The 21521-nt window shown below is 31.8% G+C and overlaps 1 protein-coding gene across 9 annotated transcripts in view; it reads left to right on the top strand.

Annotated features, from left to right (window-relative positions):
• LOC115882517 (formin-binding protein 1-like) overlaps window positions 1-21521 on the top strand; it is a 117482-nt gene that overhangs the window by 82274 nt on the left and 13687 nt on the right. For 5 of the 9 annotated variants that reach the window (XM_030900615.1, XM_030900616.1, XM_030900617.1 and 2 more), the window contains exons 4-9: window positions 10652-10796; window positions 12215-12376; window positions 14242-14526; window positions 16581-16808; window positions 18199-18225; window positions 18448-18640. In XM_030900615.1, the coding sequence (XP_030756475.1) occupies window positions 10652-10796; window positions 12215-12376; window positions 14242-14526; window positions 16581-16808; window positions 18199-18225; window positions 18448-18640 (1040 nt within the window). The remainder of the gene's footprint in view (window positions 1-10651; window positions 10797-12214; window positions 12377-14241; window positions 14527-16580; window positions 16809-18198; window positions 18226-18447; window positions 18641-21521) is intronic. The other 4 variants (XM_030900619.1, XM_030900623.1, XM_030900620.1 and 1 more) reach the window with 3 other exon arrangements.

The following is a 21521-nucleotide window of genomic DNA, read 5'->3' on the forward strand; positions in this document are numbered from 1 at the left end:
CTTATTCTATATATCGTTTTCTACATAGCGATTTTTAATTGGTCGGAATCGGTTATGTAAAGCTGCGGCGGCGACCGCCCGACACTCCAGATCTAAAGCCGTTGGATTTTTTTGCCGCAGATTCCTAGAAGTAACCGCGAGAACTAGAATAGCGCGCCGATTGCAGTTGTTAATTCGCGTTTGTAATTTCTGAGGAGGTGACCATGAATGCATAACGCCATAACCCTGGAATAATGTAACGTTTTTTCAAACCGCAGACATTTGTTCTTAAAATGTATCCTTATGAGTCAATAAAGAAAATAATATCCTCTATTTGATGAGTTTCTTTGAATAAAAAGATTAAGGAAGGAACATATCAAAAATCTTAGATCGACCGCGACGGGACTCTAAAATGACCGACTTAAATTCCGATTTATTACTGCTGTTCTAATTTTATTCAAAACGTGTAAAAATATGATGTCGGTAGTCTCAATAATTTATTGTTTGATTTTACGTTGTGAATAAATGTTGGTAATTATTAAAATTGTTATAAATATATACAATTCTCTAATAAAAATAGATAAGTTATAATAATTATTTATTAACACAAACATCCGATACGTTACTAAAGCAGGTACGTTTTAAAGTGAGATCTACCGCACGCTACAGAACCAACTATTTTATAGTCTTTTTCGATAAATCGCAGTAGTGTCACCGTTAATTTAAGTTCTGCCACAATTTCCATCTAGATTTGGTACCTTTTTACAACTATCAGTAGTAGAACAAGTAATAAATAACATAAAATAAGCTCAGTAAAGACTGACAAATCCACAAAGTTTCAAATCAAATTCAAATGTGTCAAGTGAATCGTCATACAGAAGTGTCAAGGATCCCCACCAAGATTAGTCTTTTTTCCGTCCACTGTGCAGAAATTCATGGATATCATTATACTCCTTCCTTAATCTTTTTATTCAAAGATGAGTTTGTACTACTTAATATTTTCTGACAGATGGATCTGGATCAACGACAGGAATCCGGGAAAAAATTGATGTCTAATTTAACTATACTAAAATAAAATTGCTCATATTACCTTTAAATTTTATATATTTTTAGTTCATTCCCGTATGCATGAGTATGTTAATGTTCTTGTTGTTAGATCAATGATGCCAATTCGTCAGAAATTTCCTGATTCAAAACATCATATTCGCGGGAAATTCTAAATTCATTTATTATTCGTAAAAAGGTAGTTATCGTATCTATACGCATTTCTCAGTAAAATGAGTCAATTTAAACTTATTTTTGTAAACCCTTCTCTCGTGGTGAATTTTAAGAAACCAGCCCTATAACATAGGATTCAACTTTTTAATGAAAGTGCTTTCCATAAAATCAATAACATTTTATTATTCATTAAAAATAGACGAAATAATATACATGTACTGATTTCTTTCGAAAATCGACAACTATGAAACTATGAACCCTTCCCGGACACAAACGGTACATTGTGAGACAGAAAATTTTAGAGAGAAACAAGTCCTATAACATAGGATACAACATTTTGATGAACAGTGCTTTCCATAAAATCAATAAAATAAAAAATAGACGAAATAATATACTATATGTACTGATTTCTTTCGAAAATTGACAACTATGAAACTATGAAATATATAATATACATATATGTATATTATTCGTATGATGAGTTATAACTCAAGAAAGGGGGAAACAATAGATCTATGAGGTCGCGATGATTAATTTCCCTCCTAACATACAGTCTACAAGGCTGCTGTGCACCTCCAAAATATTGAACCACACGCACACGTTTCTTTCGAAAATCGACAACTATGAAACTATGACCCCTTCCCGGACACAAACGGCACATTGTGAGACAGGAAATTGTAGAGAGAAACGAGCCCTATAACATAGGATACAACATTTTAATGAACAGTGCTTTCCATAAAATCAATAAAATGAAAAATATACGAAATAATATACATGTTCTGATTTCTTTCGAAAATCGACATCTATGAAACTATGAACCCTTCCTGGTCACAAACGGTACATTCTGAGACAAGAAATTGTAGAGAGAAACAAGCCCTATAACATAGGATACAACATTTTAATGAACAGTGCTTTCCATAAAATCAATAAAATGAAAAATATACGAAATAATATACATGTTCTGATTTCTTTCGAAAATCGACATCTATGAAACTATGAACCCTTCCTGGTCACAAACGGTACATTCTGAGACAAGAAATTGTAGAGAGAAACAAGCCCTATAACATAGGATACAACATTTTAATGAACAGTGCTTTCCATAAAATCAATAAAATGAAAAATATACGAAATAATATACATGTTCTGATTTCTTTCGAAAATCGACATCTATGAAACTATGAACCCTTCCTGGTCACAAACGGTACATTCTGAGACAAGAAATTGTAGAGAGAAACAAGCCCTATAACATAGGATACAACATTTTAATGAACAGTGCTTTCCATAAAATCAATAAAATGAAGAATATACGAAATAATATACATGTTCTGATTTCTTTCGAAAATCGACAACTATGAAACTATGAACCCTTCCCGGACACAAACGGTACATTCTGAGACAGGAAATTGTAGAGAGAAACAAGCCCTATAACATATAGGATACAACATTTTAATGAACAGTGCTTTCCATAAAATCAATAAAATGAAAAATATACGAAATATCATGCATGTAATAATAAAATGAAAAATAGACGAAATAATATATTATAATAACTATGAAATATATAATATAAATACGTAATATACGTATGTATATTATTCGTATGATGAGTTATAACTCAAGAAAGGGGGACACAATAGATCTATGAGGTCGCGATGATTAATTTCCCTCCTAACATACAGTCTTCAAGGCTGCTGTGCACCCCCAAAATATTGAACCACACGCACACGCCTCCACTGATACTACTTCAATAAAATTGTATGTAAACCCAGTACACAATCTTGTTTATAAGTTTAAAGAAACAATGCGAACAAATGAATGACCCCGTCGCATTGCCGAAACAACAACTTAATCTTGACAAATTGCAATTGTCGTGTGTCAGTGACGAAATATCGTCGCTGTTGGTTTCAAATCTTTTGCAAGTCTTCGACTGTGGAGACAAAAAGCGAAATGGTCGGGTCAATTCTACTAAGAAGAATCAGATCTGTATCGAGCGTAGAGGCTACAGAGCCTTGTTTCTAATAAGGCAAAATATTGAGATATTATAATACATATTCTGCTTAATTGAGCATTAATTACTTATACACGGTGTCTCATATAAGATAACACTACGGGAATTTTGGAAACTTGAAGAGATACAGAGATGATGAGAGATTAGAATACTGAGATAGATCTTGTATTTACTTACCCTCTCTATATCCTCTTTAAATCTTGTGTCATACTACTGGACCAGAACCGTTCTGCTTCCCAAGTGGAAACCGACTTAAAGCGGAACTGAAGAACTTGGAAGACTCCATCCGGAATTTATGAATAAGATAAAATTTGACATAAAATATTGTAAATTGTTTTAAAAGAAATTAATAGTATCAATCAAAATGCAAACTCCAATCGAAGTTTATTTTTTTCAGCATAAATTTAAATCTATAGTACTTTACCTATTATTTATATTACCATTACCCCTCACTTGTTGACAACCTAACACAATTCTTCCCAAATATGTACACTTGCATAAAACATATTATAAAATAAACAAGAAATGTCATGCATTACGTCCATCTCTAATGCATGACTATAAAAATATTGGACTTCTTGCATGCTTAGTATTTTCATTTCATTCAATGTTCGTGACTAAGAAAACCTCGGTTAATTTTAACCTCATTAGACCAGTCAGATTTAATGATTTTATCGATAGTTGATTGCTTCGTAGAAAAATCAATAATCTTTTCGTAATCAATAATTTTCCGGAATCTTCTCTAATTGAAAATAATGACGCATGATGATCGATTGATTACCAATTGAAAAAACAATCTTGTTTCTTAATGCGGCATTAACAGAAAGTTAAGTAACGAAATAAAACAGACTAGTTCTTGGTATGCAGATGAAAAATCACTAATTAGATGGTAAATATTAAAAATAATAGTTTTAAATACGGGTCTTGGCATACCACAAGTACAGACACTTATAATAAGAGGGCTACTTAAACAAGACTTTTAACTTTATTTTAAAATAAGCTGTCTGTAAGATTTACACTTTTACACACAATGTCCCATGTCCCATATAGCATAAAAGATCTTGAAAAAAACTATAGACCAAACTATAGACCCTATGTATAGACACCTATATCGTTGTTGTCTAATACTGATGAGATGTCTGAATATGCTATTTAAAATAGATTAATTATTATTGCTTTTTAGATAAATATAAAATATTGTCAGAATGGTCTTTTTAGAGAGTATAAATCAACAGTTATAGCGCTCTTTATGATGCTATCTCATTGTTTTTATTTATACAGGGTGTTTCAAAAAACATGTACCATCTCTCGTGGGGAGATTTCTCACGTAAAAATAAGTTTTTTTTTGCATATCAACATAGGTCAGACTCTGCTTTGTTTCGTAGCTACAGGGTGTTAGAGTCTTAATAATCTTTGGATTTATTATAATTTTCTTCCAAGTACTTTAGTGATTCTAATGAAATTTTGAGACTAAAAGTTACTATAATTGCCGACATATTTTGATGCTAAAAAAGTGTTGATAAATTCATCAGAGACTTGCGTATGGCTTATCACTGGAATATTTATCAAAAAAAACATGTGCGCCACTGACTTTTTCTTTTGATATCAAAATTGTGTAGGCCGTTTAATGCCAATTAAAAGTTATCTCTTGATATTTTGGCGAATCCTGAGGCGAATTCGGTCTCCTTGATGAGATAAACGCAATTTTATTAATCATAATCATAATTAATAATAATCACAATTAATAAAATTAAACTAAAATTATTGAATTATATATTTTACCTAATTTATTATTAAATATTTTTACTGTTACTTATTATTACTATTGGTCCAACCTACAGCAATTTCAAATAAAAAAATAATGGTATTTAAGATAATTACAACAAACCTAATTTTAAAAAGTTTTAACATCCTGTAACTCTAAAACTAATATGCATTTTCATACCTTTTTTGAAACTTTTTTTCGTATTCTTTGATGAGGAATCAATAAGTACTTATTTAAAACTTTCGTAAGTTAATGATATTAATTTTTTTTGGAGGTTGCTATTAGATTTTGGATAATAACTAATAGTAACAATATTTAATAATAAATTAGGTAAAATATATAATTTATTAATTTTATTTTTATTTTAATTTTATTAATTGTGATTAATAAAATTGCGTTTATCTCATCAAGGAGGCCGAAATCGACAAAATATCCAGAAGAAACTTTTAATCGGCATTCAACTGCTAACACTATTTGGTTAAAAAATGAAAAAAAAATCAGTGGCGTACATGCTTTTTTTTGGAAAAATATTCCAGTGATAATCCATATGCACGTCCCTGGTGAATATGTGGACATTTTTTTGCTTTAAAATATGTCGCATTTATAGTAACTTTTAGCATGAAAGTTTCATTCGAAATAAAGCTAGCCTCGCAAATTTCATTGATATGAAGCTAGTCTCACAAGTTTTGTTTAACTCGTTTGCTATTGTTTGTTTCATCCCATTACTTCTTGAAAGTTTTTAGGGGTTGTCATGTTGTTATGTCTTTGATTATATTCTTCAACTAAACGATTAAGGAAGGAGTATAATGATATTCATGTATATGAAGACGAAATTTGACAATTGACAGTTCTGTTTGACGTTTCAATTGACACATTTGAATTTGATTTGAAATTTTGCGGATTAGTTATACTTTTATGAGCTTAGGTATAATAAATATTAATTATTTTTCAAATTGGTTTTGTTTAGAGGAAGTAAATTTAGAAGGATATTTTGTGTCAGAACTTGTGACATTATTGCGAATTCCAGAAAAGACGTAAGTTCTGAATGAAGCTACTCGATAAAATATTAAACATTGCGCAAAATAGAAAGAATTTATATAAAAATAAATCGGCCAAGTCATCGTCGATTGAAAGTATTTCTGGACGTTCCGAACCCACAACGCTTTGGCGATAAACAAAGTGGAAAATCTTCTTAAGTAGTGTTTTCTCAAATAAAAACGTTCAATTTTCACCGAAATGAAATGGCTTGTAAAATAAAACGGCCCGCCTAAAAATAAGCCACCGGCTTCTAAAAATAGTCCGGCTACCACTTTCAAAACATTCAACTCCCGAAAAAAACATTAAATTCTCAAATATGAACGTGTTTCGCGGTTAAATTTGTATACCGGTTCCGCGTAGAGAACCTTGAGATTATTTTTTTTGACAATAAAATTGGTAATTTGAGTTATTTAGAACGAAAAAAAAAAGTGTTACTGCAATCTTTGGTGAATTAAATCGTGTTGCGTATGTCAAAGAATTTGAACGTGCAATGTTTTTAAAACAGTACCCAGTACCTATGTAATTGAAGCCTTTAATTGATATACCGGGTGCGTCTCAAAAGTCACTCACCCCTATAACTTTTTTATTTCTTCAGATAAAAAAAAATATTTAGTATGTTAGTATGTGGACATAAATTAGGATTAATTGACGTGTTCAATTGTTTTTGGTCACTTCCTGATTCACCGGAAATGGCTACAACTTTTGATTTTTAAATGGCGCCCTCGGTATATTTCTACTTTATTCGATAGAAAATGATACTCTCTCGAATAAAATAACATCATGTGTCAACGTTTGCCATTTTCGCATATGGTTTATTTCAAATTGTAACATGCGGTTCGTAATGACAATTTGACTCGGAATACCAATTGTGTGGTACCAAATTATTCGTAAAAATATGCTTTTTCCAAATTTGCTAATGAGCCACCCTTGTTCCATTTGAAAAGTTGAGATATGATTAAAAATACGATTTGGGCATCTTTAAACCGGCCAGGACAAGACACGAAAACATTAGACGATCATATCTATTTTTCTGAGGCTCTTTGATTAAAAAATAGTGTTTTTAACACAGCCATCACTCTAGATTGAAATTTAAAAAACGATTTTTTTGAAGCGAAAATGTCAAAAGTTGACCTATGATATGTCATTCTAGTCAGTGTCATTTTCTATCGAATATAGTAGAAATATACCGAGGGTGCCATTTAAAAATCAAAAGTTCTAGTCATTTCCGGTGAAACAGGAAGTGACCAAAAACAAATGAATAAGTCAATGAATCCTAATTTATGTCATAATACACTAATCAACCGAATCTCGTTTTTTTATCTGAAAAAAAAAAAAAGATATAGGTTATAGGGGTGAGCCACTTTCGAGACGCCCCGGTATACTGTATTACAAGGCATTATGATCTATAAAACCCTTCAATATTTTTTTTTATTTTTGCTAAATAAATGTCTATCAACATCTTGACAACTCAATTTGGATATTACTGAAGAAATTATTCTTTATACCTAATCATAAAATCTATAGTTCTTGTTCAAGAATACTTTTATTTAAACTTCTTAAATACTGTGTGTTTTTCAAACTAAATAAAGAAAACTTACTTTCTAAACCAAAATAAAAAATAAATAATATGTCATTGGTCACAAATAATAATTAGATATTATTAGGTGTCCAAGAAACCATCCATGTTTTGAGATGTGGATGGAACATGCCATTAGGAGTAGGAGCACCATTCTACTTAAAATCGGCTTGCTAATGACTTCTTTTACTAAATTATCATAAGATTAAACAAAATAATATATTATTAGGCATATATATATATATATATATATATATATATATATATATATATATATATATATATATATATATATATATATATATATATATATATATATATATATATATACCGGGTGCGTCTCAAAAGTGGCTCACCCCTATAACTTTTTAGGGTTCCGTACCCAAAGGGTAAAGACGCTGTCCGTCCGTCCGTCCGTCTGTCACAAAGGTCTATCTTATGAACCGTTATAGCTAGACAGTTGAAATTTTTACAGATAATGTATCTATGTTGCCGCTATAAGAACAAAATCTAAAAACAGAATTAAATAAATGTTTATAAATAAAAAAGTACTTTCACTAAACATTATCTTTTAAGTAAGAATTTTACATAGAATCTTTCAAGTCCTCGGTGGCCACGTGGTTAAAGGCGTTAGGACTTTACGCTGCTATGACGTTGGAGCTGTAGTAAGGCAGGTTCGAATCCTAGTCAAGGCACCTTTTTTTAAGCGTTTTTTTTTTAATTTTTACATACTTTTACATATTTATTTTTACTTTTTACATATTTATTATTGATTAATACAATTTTTAGTAATGTGTTTGTTCATTTTTTTTAAATTACTTATACGCGCATTCAAAATTTCAGCTAAATCGGAAAAAAAGTTTATAATAATATAGTGTCTAATGTTGTATAGATAATGAATGGTACGGAACCCTTCTGCGCGAGTCCGACTCGCACTTGACCATTTTTTTATTTTATCAGATAATCATAATCATGATATGGAAATAAAATAATGTTATCATTGGGTTGTAGATAGTAATGAAAAATAAAAGAGGTAAATAGTAGGTATTTTTCGTTTGAATCAAAGCATTAGCATATGAAGGGTCCACGGGAAAAACGTGATAAGCGCCATATTACTAATTTTACAGGAGAGCACTAGACGGCTGGCCGTTACCAGGTTCTTTGCGTGTATTCTATATTTTTACTATACCTAATAAAAATATAGATCATAGTATTTAACAACTTATTGCCCTGCATGTTTATACATTATGTAGGGACCAGTTAGACCTACTATAATATTGTAAAATTCTATAATTAAGAAATTGGCGCTTATCAAGTTTTTCCCCTGGACCCTTCATATACGATATTTACGTGAGATGCACTATAGGATAATCCGGATTTAGGAATGCGATTCTGTAACCGATATAACCCAATTCCTATCATATTTTTTCCGTTATAGTCGCTACGCGTTATGGTATTTATTACACGCCAGGCGGTTTTCTGTAATAGCCTCCTTTTTAACTATTAAGTCAATTAACATATTATTCCGTATCTTTATTAACAAGCCTTAACTGTTATTATAATATCTTTTCAACTGTTTTTTCTTCATCTGCCAGTGGAGAAACGCTATTCTACCGTAAAAATTTCCCATAAAATTGAAAGTGTATATGATTTGTATTTTGTCGAGTCGATTGATTTGTTCAATGTTCGGAAACTGGTCGTGGTATAGTAAAATACTCGAAATACCGGTTATGGAATTCAGTATTTCTTATCGCAAGTAGTGTTGTGTAATGATTTTTCTACGTTTTGTGTGGTTTTATTTACGAGGGACGTCTGAAAAGTTTGTATTTTAAATTAGCCCCGGTAAAAGGCAATGATTGAAATTGCTAGCGATACTGTGTTACAAAATTTTAGGATTAGTGATGGTATTGATGTTAAAACATTGAAAAATATGATAAGCCCATATACCGGGTGTTTCTCAAAAGTAGCTCACCTCTATAACTTTTTTATTTTTTCAGATAAAAAAAAACGAGATTTGGTACGTTAGTATATGACATAAATCAGCATTGATTGACTTATTGAATTGTTTTCGGTCACTTCCTGTTTCACCGGAAATGACTACAACTTTTGATTTTTAAATGACACCCTCGGGATTTTTTTTACTTCATTTGATAAAGAATGACACCTTTAATAGAATGACATATCATGTGTCAACTTTTGACATTTTCAATTAAAAAAATAGCATTTTAAATTTTAATTTAGAGTGCCATGGCCATAAATGTAACGACAATTTGACTCGAAATGCCAAGTGTGTGATACCAAATCATTCTTAAAAAATGCTTTTACCAAATATGCTATTAACCGCCCATAATAAGGCACGAAAAACATTAGACGATCAAATCTATTTTTTCAAGATTCCTTGATTAAAAAGTAGTGTTTTTAACATGGCCATGGCACTCTGGATGGAAATTTAAAATACATTTTCTACCGAATATAGTAAAAAAATACCTAGGGTGCCATTTAAAAATCAATAATTAATTGTAGTTCTTTCCGGTGAAACAGGAAATCACCGAAAACAATTGAATACGTCAATCAATCCTGATTTATGTCATATACTAACATACCAAATCTGGTTTTTATATCTGAAAAAATAAAAAGTTATGGGGGTGGGCCACTTTTGCGAAACACCCGGTATACCATAATAATAAGCATATTACTATCTTTTTTGATATATTTTTTTAATAAATAAGTGACAACCTGTCATTTCTCTGTTTACCGTTATTTTGTATATCTTGGGTATACGACGTGTCCCAAAAAAATCCCCTGTGAAAAAAAAACAGATATCTTTGTTTTACTAAAATTATTCCTAGTTAGAGTATCACCCTGTATTTCAACGAAAAAAAAAGTACCTAAAGATACCTACACTTTTAACGACATCCGTATAGTCTGAAAACTAAGTATTGCAGTTTTACAACTCAAACTAAAATAAAGCTTCTATTTTTAGAAATCATTAGTGACATATTTTCTGGATATTTTTGTTTGTGTTTGTGCCAGCGTGTGCGTATCTAAAAATGACACTTTGTTCCAGATTCACGTCGTGCAAAGCTTTCAAAGCCCTCATGAATGAAATCAACGATCTTGCCGGTCAGCATGAAGTCGTCGCTGAAGATTTACAAGCCTATGTGATAAAAGAACTAACAGTTTTAGTTAAGGACCTACGAGAGGAAAGAAAAGTAAGATTCGAATGTTTTTATAGTATCTACAGGGTGGTCCGAACTGTATTCCGGAAACTTCTACAGCATATTCTGCAGATAAAAATAAGTAAAAAAGTTCGTATAAATGTAGGTCCTAAAATGCTTAGTTTCGGAGATACAGGGTGTAGAAGTTTTATTTTTATTTCGATTTTCTCCAAATAATTTCTGAAGTAACGTCGATATTTGGATGAAACTTGGTGTCTGGGAGTTTTTTGACATGATAAATTTGATTTTGACGTCAATATGACTCCTATTTGTAGGGGGCGCCACCTACATGTGTTTTAACTGTTTTGAAGAGTAATAACTTTTCGTCCGTACCTGTATAAAACTACTGAGTGAAAAATATACATTTCCGTGATTTTTTACGTAAAAAATGTCTTTTGGTAAAAATTGCTAAGAGCAACCGTTCTCAACATATTTAGAATGGAGTCAATACATGTCATTATTGACAAAAAATAAACATGTTGAGTAGATAGTTATTTGACTGAAATAACTTTTTATTTTTTTAAATTAATCATAAATTTTACTTAAAAAAATGATAAAACAGTTTCTGTTGAACATTTGGCACAAAAACATGTCAACTTTATGATTTCGGCCTAATAACTATTTAGTCAACGTGTTTAATTTATGACAGTGATGACAGGCATTGATAATTTCGGTTCCAAATATCTCAAGTACCATTACTCGGTAGCGATTTTTACCAAGGGACCTTTCTACGTAAAAAACGTCGTTAATGTATATTTGCTCAGTGGTTTTATACAGATATGGACGAAAAGTTATTGCTTTTCAAACCAGTTTAAAAATATGTAGGTGGCGCCCTCTACAAATAGGAGTCATATTGACATAAAAATAAAATTGTTCATGTCAAAATATTACCAGACCCCAGTTTTCATCCAAATATTGACGTTACTTCAGAAATTATTTGGAAAAAATCGAAATAAAAATGGAACTTCTACGCCCTGTATCTCCGAAACTAAGCATTTTAGGACATACATTTATACGAACTTTTTTACTTATTTTTATCTGCAGAATATGCTGCCGAAGTTTCCGGAATACATTTCGGACCACCCTGTATATAATTGTATATAATATTTTTTTCAACTGATCCTGAAATTTTAAGAAACCTAAAAAGAGGTCCGGTGAACTATCCAAACACACGATTTTTGCTTTTTTTATCAAAAATTAACTATTTTTAAAAGTAATTTTAAATAAGAAAAACTGGGGGATTATACAGAAGGAAAGGCAATGTCGCCATTTGCACTGAATTTTCTGTGAAGCACATGAATCAAACAGAGAAAACGAAAAAAAAACAAAAACAAAATTGTGGAATCAAAGCAATTGTTTTACTGTATCTATATTTACCTACTTCTTTCATATTAATTGTGGTATTTTTTCAGAAACAATTACAAGAAGGCCAGAAACTGCAGCAACAGCTACAAACGCAAATCGAAAATTTACAGAGAGCGAAGAAGGCTTACGAAAAAGCGTTCAAAGAAGCTGAAAAGGCGATTGAAGGCTTTCAAAAGGCGGATGCAGACTTCAATTTATCGAGAGCCGAGGTAAGCCAAGAAATACTTCATGGTTATAAAACTCGAAAACTAGTTCTTATTGAAAACTTTTTTTTTCGTTTTAACTAACATGAAAGAAACTATCTTGGATTTATTTACTCATAGAAAACTTGCGTTAAAATATTCCCTGGGCTTGCCGATTATAATATACCGGGTGTCCCATTGCTCCGTGGACATAGAACTAGTACGTATTGTTGGAATCAAAATAAGTTCATTGGACACAATTTACCTCTATGCAAAAGTGCTTCGTTTGTCCGCTAGAGGGCATCAAACTTTAAAAAAATAAACAGATTTTTTCAGATATTTTAAAAACCGTTATTCCGATTTGAATGAGATTTTGGGTGTCTATGTTTTGCTAAGTGCTCTAAAATTTGGAGTCCACAAAAATCAAGAAAAAGTACGGGAAGGGTGGAAACTACCCCCACCCCACATAAATTTTAGTATAAATATTTTCCAACTCTACCGACGACGGCCGATTTTCTTTTCGTAAAATGGTCCCTCTAGTATTTACTACATTTTTTGTCTCTTGTAAAAAATCGCCACCGTGCATACTTTGAGGAAAAAAGTATTTTTCGAAAGCTGACTTCCAAAAAGTGTTTTTTGTTAATTAAGTTATGGAGGCGCATAAAATCTATTATGTTAAAATCTTTTATGTTAGTATCATAAATTATTCTACATTCTACATTCATCACAAATTATATTTGACGATAAGCCTCATAAAAAGCATAAAAAATTAATAGTTTTTAAATTAATTAACGTTCGGTTTTATCTTTGACTTCTAACGGATGCCCCCTAACGGACAAACCAAGCACTTTTGTATAAAGGTAAATTATGTGCAATTAACTTATTTTGATCCAAAAAATACGTATATGTCCACGGAATATTGGGACACCCTGTATAATACAAAAATAAAATCGAATAATACGTCTTTCTTTGTGTTTACCTGAACTGGAATAAATGTTTTTATAAAGTTTAAACAATCTTTTTAACTTTCTTCTAACGACTTCCTCTACTAAATAAAGTTAAAATACCAGAGGGTGTAAAAGAAACCCCCCATGTCTTCAGATGTGGATGGAACATGCCATCAGGAGCACAATTCTGCCTAAAAGCGGTTTGTTTCACGTCCTATTGACTTCTTTTATTAAAATAACCATAAAATTAAATAAAATAATGATGAGTAATTGGGCATAGATAATATTAAAATATCATGGGAATAAAAAAATGGTCAAGTGCGAGTCGGACTCGCGCACGAAGGGTTCCGTACTATTCATTATCTATACAACGTTAGCCACTGTATTATTATAAACTTTTTTTTCCGATTTAGCTGAAATTTTGAATGCGCGTATAAGTAATTTAAAAAAAATGAAGAAACACATTACTAAAAATTGTATTAATCAATAACAAATATGTAAAAATTAAAAAAAAGTCGCCTTGACCAGGATTCGAACCTGCCTTACTACGGCTCCAACGTCATAGCAGCGGAAAGTCCTAACGCTTTAAACCACGCGGCCACCAAGGACTTGCAAGATTCTATGTAAAATTCTTACTTAAAAGATAATGTTTAGTGAAAGTACTTTTTTATTTATAAACATTTATTTAATTCTGTTTTTAGTATTTGTTCTTATAGCGGCAACATAGATACATTATCTGTAAAAATTTCAACTGTCTAGCTATAACGGTTCATAAGATAGATCTTTGTGACAGACGGACGGACGGACAGCGAAGTCTTAGTAATAGGGTTCCCGTTTTTACCCTTTGGGTACGGAACCCTAAAAATGGGACTTTAAAAGTTAGTTCACTATGTGAATCCGTCATTTTTGTTGTAGTTCCTATTAATATACTGTATTCTGTTTTAGGTAGAGAAACACAGAACGAACATGGCGCACAAAACGCAGGCCTGCGACCATGCGAAAAACGAGTACGCTGTCCAGCTCCAACAAACCAACCAATTGCAAACGCAGCATTTTCTCTCTGGTCTTCCGGAAGTCTTCAGGCGTTTACAAGACATGGACGAAAAACGTATTAAAAACATCAAGAATTTCATCAGGAGCTCGGTGAAGATCGAAAGAAACGTATTTCCTATCATCAACAAGTGTCTGGATGGGATTTTGAAAGCTTCCAACGTTATAAATGAAAAAGAGGTGAGATACTTTGTAACTATAGTTCTCAAAATGTTAGGTGTCGTACGTGACAAAAATGTTTGAGAGCTACTGATTTTATACAAGGTGGCCCGAATTGTATTCGGGAAACTTCGGCAGCATATTCTGCAGATAAAAATAAGTAAAAAAGTTCGTATAAATTTATGTCCTAAAACACTTTGTTTCGGAGATACAGGGTGTGAAAGATTCTATTTTTTCAAATAATTTCTGAACTATTGTCGAGGTTTGGATGAAAATTGGTGTTTAAGAGTTCTTTGAAATTAGAAATTTGATTTCGATGTTAATATGACTTACTTATAGAGGGCGCCACCTAAGTGTTTTTTAAGTGGTTTGAAGAGGACAAAATATACATTTTAATCGTTTTATACGTATAAAACGGCCATACTAACAAACTATTAAAAATCGCTACAATTGTCTCCGGCATCAGCTACTTCTTTTGGCACCAAAAAAAATGGCGGCCTATAATTACGCGTCCTTGTATTCTTTAGTCATTGATCCAACCAGTGGTAAATTGTCTCAAATACAAAAATACATTTAATAGTGTTTCATAAAAGGCTTAATCATACAGGGAATACGTTCGAAAACGTTCCGCAAGGCATAACGGCCAGGGTATTCTTTTTTTCAAAAAATCCAAAAACACGTCAATTTTGTTTGTGAGGGGGACAACTTTTGCCCCAAAAATGATTGCGAAATCTCAACCCTCTAAGCGGGGGTGTCATCCCCCAACTTTTTTCAAATGGGAAGGGGGGTCAAGTGGCACCGCAATGAAAAGACCTTTCTATTCTTTATATTTCCCCGCCTCGTTTTTGAAAATCCGTCGAGTCATTGAGAAAATATGAAGGATTGAAATTTGAAAAGTTTATTGAAACATTTATCAGAGTAAAGGATAAGGATAAATTCTTTCGACCAATTTGAGGTTTTTTCTTATTATTTCTAGATGTTTACGCATTTTTTCACTTGCCACAAGGTTGAACGATCAGGTGCGGTAGTTGCTAGATAGCTGTTCTGTGACTTGTGCGTTGAAGTTCTTCTTAATATCGTTAAACTGACTCACAGTAGAATTTCTAAAAATATCAGCCCAACCGTTCAAATTATGAGGGGGTTTTGTGTGTGCGCCTCGTGAAAAACCCTGTGGTTGTCTTCAGCCCAGTACCGACCAGTTGTGCCGATTAACTACACCGTTCAAAAAGAAAGTACACTCATCCAAAAAACACACATTAAATAGAAAATTATTATCATTCGCCACTCGTTCACTCATAGTTTCACAAAATTGCAAGCGACGATCAAAATCGTCTTTGTTGAGTTCTTGTACCAACTGAATTTTGTACGGGTGGAACTTCCGTTTTTTAATATCCTTTGGACACTTTGCTACTAACTCGCGAACAATTTTGCCATAAAGGTGGTTGTCAGGATGGCGTTCATTGAATATCTGCGCAACTCGATTGGCACATTCATTATTTTTAAAATAAAGTTCGATTATTTCCACTTTTTCTGCAAGTGAGTACACCATAATAATTGTTAAAAAATTTAACGATATTGAGTAAACTTCAACGCATAAGTCACAGAACAGCTATCTAGCAACTACCGCACCTGATCGTTCAACCTTGTGACAAGTGAAAAAATGCGTAAACATCTAGAAATAATAATATAAACAGCAAATTGGTCGAAGAAATTTATCCTTCTCATTTACTCTGATAAATGTTTAAATAAACTTTTCAAATTTCAATCCTTCATATTTTCTCAATAACTCGACCGATTTTCAAAAACGAAGCCGGAAAGTATAGAGAATAGAAAGCTCTTTTCATTGCGGTACCACTTGACCCCCCTTCCCATTTGAAAAAAATTGGGGTATGACGCCCCCGCTTAAAGGGTTGAAGATTTTGCAATCATTTTTGGGGCAAAAGTTGTCCCCATCACAAACAAAATTGACGTGTTTTTGAATTTTCTGAAAAAAAATTACCCTGGTCGTTATGCCTTGCGGAGCGTTTTTGATGGGCCACCCTGTATTGTAATTTAACCACTAAAATCTATTTTAGGATACGCTTTTGGTGATAGAAAAATTCAAATCGGGTTTTCAACCTCCTGACGACTTCCCCTTCGAAGATCTGTCAAAAGGTGGCAGTGATTCAGGCAGTTCGAACAACATAAACAATATACAGGTCGGGGGTAAAATTAAAGAAGGCGGTTATACAGTGAAAGGCACCATCACAGGCAAGGCTATGAAGAAGAGAGCTGGAATATTTAATATTTTCGGAAGCAGAGGGGTGAGTTTCAATTATAGAAATTTAGGTTTATTTTTGATTGCATAGGAGCACAGTTTTTTTAAATATAGAAGCATAAAGTTTTGAAGTAGGTATTTTGAATTATTGGTAAAAGTATCTGAAAATTAATAGATATAAAATGAGAATACTATATTCTTTTATTAGGAGTAAAAATGATACTTTTTGCGACGAGGCGAGGTATGTTTGACAAAAAGAACAGGCGAGGCACAAAAAGTACATTTTTACTTGGAATAGAACATGCTATTTTTTTTCAAACGTTACAAATAATTTTCTAAACAATTTGCCGAGATAAAAATGCATACAAGTATTGTTGATGGTTTATTTGGACGTAATTATGGATTGTTGAAAACATCGGGGCATTAATAAATTTTATATACAGCATGTCTCTTAAATAAGTTCAAGTATTTTGTTGCCACCTCCTTTTCGATTTATTTAAAAAATGACAGTTAGAAAATATGGTCCTCTTGTATAGATCTACCATCCCTTAAAATAATTATCCTTATTTAAGAGACAAGAAACCTGTATTAATACACTTAAGAATTATTAGACTTATTCAAATAATACTTATTATTGCAATAATACTTATTATAATACTTATTGCATATCTGAGTGTATTTTTAAGTAATGTTTGTTTTTTCTTTATTTTATTTTCTTCTTTACTTCGCTGATGCCTGGTTCTGAACCTTGCCAATTCCTAAATAGTAAGTAAAAGAAATTTTGGCATATGTGTGTACACGTTTTAAGCATGCGCATGTATAAATATTTCCACCTTTTTGTGTTGAATTGTACAACTGATGCACAAAACAAAAACATAATGCTGCCTAAACCATTTATATTATTCGTTATATTTTATATTGCATATTGTAAAATGATTCATTAAAAAAATCCGTCAAATAAATTCAACAAAAAAATACCGTACGACGGTATTTTTTTCATTCAGTCCCTATAATTTATTAAAAATAACGCCGTTTAGTTTCTCGATCATACTATACATGTTTTTCATGCACAATTTTTTAATTTTGTATTAGAGATATTTTACTGCAATCTTCCACTACATTGCAAAATATGTTTAGCACTTTTGCACACTATGTTAACTACCATCGTAAAATAGTTACTTTCAGTTAAAACAACGAAAACTATTTTTTGTGTAGTATAATGAAAGTTTGAGATTTTTTATTATTTATATATTTTTTTAAATTGTTTTTTTTGTGATATTTATTTTTTTCTATTTTTTTTATTGTGAATTTGCGTTGCCACATAAAATATTTAGATAGATTAACTCTCTTTTTTTGGATTTTACATTAGATTTTCCCCATTAAGGTTTTTCTATCCTCATACTTAATGCTTTTTATTATTTTCATGCGTACAGAAGCTTACAGATGTCTGTATGGCCATAAAGGTACGTGCTTTGATCGGCTTTTTACTGTGTGTTATTTGTTTAAACATTTTGTATCATGTCACTCTGTATTTATTACATTCTGTAACAACATATTGTACTGATATTGTAACTTGTAAAATACCAAAATGAAAGTACATATCTATGCGCTTTAGTTTCATCTATAGGTGTTTAAGAACTAATATTTACTAATAATTTAACTAAATCAAATATTAATTATTCTAGAACGCTACTGTTGCTGACGGAAAGGAGGACTTGAGCGATCTACCGCCCAATCAGCGACGGAAAAAGCTACAGCAGAAAGTAGAAGAACTGAAGAACAAAATTAGCCAAGAAGTGGCAGCCAGGGACGCTCTGATGAAGATGAAAACGGTTTACGAAGACAATCCAGCACTGGGCGATCCCCGTAGCATAGAAAGTAAGTTAAATTAATTAGCTTTAGCACGTGCCAAATAGCAGTTTCAGCAATAAAATAAACGGCACAAGCGCATTTTAATGTAGAGCTAAATAAAATTGCTATTTCTAGGTAACAGCTCAACTGTTATTTGTAAATTACAGTTACGAACTGTTATTTTCAAATAACAGTCGAACTTGTTTTTGAATAGCAGTTGAACTATTATTTCATAATAAGAAACAGAACTGTTATTCGTAAATAAAAGCAGAACTGTTATTTCTAAATAACAGCAGAACTGTTATTTCTAAATAACAGCAGAACTGTTATTTCTAAATAACAGCAGAACTGTTATTTCTAAATAACAACAGAACTATTATTCCCAAGTAACAATTAAAGTCAAAAAAATCTATAACAGTTTTCAGGGGTTATTGTTGTTTAAAAATAACAGCTCATAATTGTTAAGCCGTCAAAATTATAAAAAGAAATGAGTATATCAGTCAACATTTTTTAATCACTGTTCATCACAGTTCTCACTATCTGTAATTTTCTAGGTATTTATTAAGGTATATTTTTTCTAAATATCAGTAGAACTGTTTTTGAATAGCAGTTGAACTATTATTTCATAATGGAAACAGAACTGTTATTCCTAAATAACAGCAGAGCTCTTATTCCCAAGTAACAAATAAAGTCAAAAAAATCTATTAACAGTTTTGAGGGGTTATTGTTGTTTAAAAATAACAGCTCATAATTGTTAAGCCGTCAAAACTATTAAAAAATAGGTATATCTCAGTCAACATTTTTTAATCACTGTTTATACTATCACAGTTCTCACTATGAGCACAGAATATCTAGCTACGCAACAGAAAAATACTCGAAATGAAAGAGCTAAAATTGCACAAATAGAATACTAGATGGCGCGACAATATCATAATCAGAATATAATTGGAAATTTTCAACTTTCGGTTTTGGATCGACGTAGATCGACGGCACGTCGACGGCCTTGAAGCTCGGCTAAAAATGCACAGTTGCCAGATTCAAACAGACTTTAATTGGCATCCCATTCTTTTTTTGGTGTATAATAATTTCTTTCTATTCTTCGTTTCTTGTCAGATACACTTATATTAATTATTCGTTTGGCTTTTAAAATAGTTTTAATTTTATGTATATTATTAGAAAACATATACTCTCAAAATGCATTTTTAATATACACTACTTTATTATGTTAACTAAGAAAATAACTTTAACTACCTTTAAAATTAATAATATACAGGGCGATTGATAGTGATATTTATTAATGCTGAAACGTTAGTAATGAAATATACGTTTAATAATAATGGAAATGATTTATTAAAATGCAGTACAAAAAATGTTAATTGACTAAAAAAATACTATAATAACAATTTTTTTTCTGTTTGCCACGTTATTTATATAGACCTAGATAGATTTTAAAAAGTGACACAGGTACAATTAATAATATATTAGTTCGGCATAAAAGTTGCTGTCACGACATCGTACAATAAATTAAAATTCATAAAATAAATTAAAATTATTAATTAAACAAATCTTTATAAAGAAACACAAGTATATCAAATTTGGGCCCAATCGAACGCCAGGAAATGGTATCGTAATATGGTACTACATTATGGTACCCCTTGATATGATTCATGGTACCATAATATTGCAATGTCATCAAAAATACGCAAGTATAATCAAATATGAGCCAAATCAAACGTCAGGAGGTGGTATAGTAATGTTGTACTATATTAAGGTACCACTTTATATATGCATCATAGTAGATGCTACATAGTACCATCATATTACAATGTCACCGAAGATACTTACTATACCAAGTTAAGCCCAATCGAACGCCAGGAAATGGTATTGTATATGGTACTATTATGGTACCTCTTGATATGCTTCATGGTACCATAATATTGCAATGTCATCAAAAATATGTAAATATATATCAAATATGAGCCCAAATGAACGTCAGGAAGTGGTATCATAATATGGTACTATAGAAGGTACCAATTTATATGCTCCATGGTGCCATCATATTACGATGTTACCGAAAATACGTAGTATACAAAGTTTAAGCTCAATCGAACGTCAGGAAATGGTATCGTAATATGGTACTACATTATGGTACCCCTTGATATGCTTCATGGTACCATAATATTGTAATGTCATCAAAAATACGCAAGTATAATCAAATATGAGCCCACTCGAACGTCAGGAAGTGGTATCGTAATATGGTACTATATTAAGGTACCACTTTATATGCATCATACTACCATCATATTACAATGTCACCGAAGATACTTACTATACCAAGTATAAGTCCAATCGCATGCCAGGAAATGGTATTGTATATGGTACCTCTATCGTATATGGTACCTCTATGTACTATTATGGTACCTCTTGATATGCTTCATGGTACCATAATATTACAATGTCACTGAAGATACGTAATATACCAAGTTTAAGCCCAATCGAACGCCATGTATCGTAATATGGTACTATATTACGGTATCACTTGATATGCTTCATGGTACCATAATATTGCAATGTCATGAAAAATACGCAAGTATATATCAAATACCGTATGATACCGAAAAAAACGGCGTCCAGTTGGCTGGGAACAGACGATCGATGACATTTCCCATATAAATTTACACATAAAATGACAGCGATTTTCATTTCATAGCCATCGCTAACGTCGTTTTTTCCCGATCATACGGTATGAACACAATCGAACGTCAGGAAGTGGTGTCATAATAGTAGAACAATACTTATTATATTGTCGCCGAATTACAATCAAAATTCAGGATTCAGTTAGAATCAAACGTCAGGAAGTGATTTTAATTCAGCTCGTAAGATTTAACTCCAACTAACATGGCAAGTT

The sequence above is a fragment of the Sitophilus oryzae genome, unplaced genomic scaffold (assembly GCF_002938485.1).
Source record: "Sitophilus oryzae breed Bouriz unplaced genomic scaffold, Soryzae_2.0 scaffold_177_pilon_pilon, whole genome shotgun sequence".
Taxonomy (NCBI): domain Eukaryota; kingdom Metazoa; phylum Arthropoda; class Insecta; order Coleoptera; family Curculionidae; genus Sitophilus; species Sitophilus oryzae.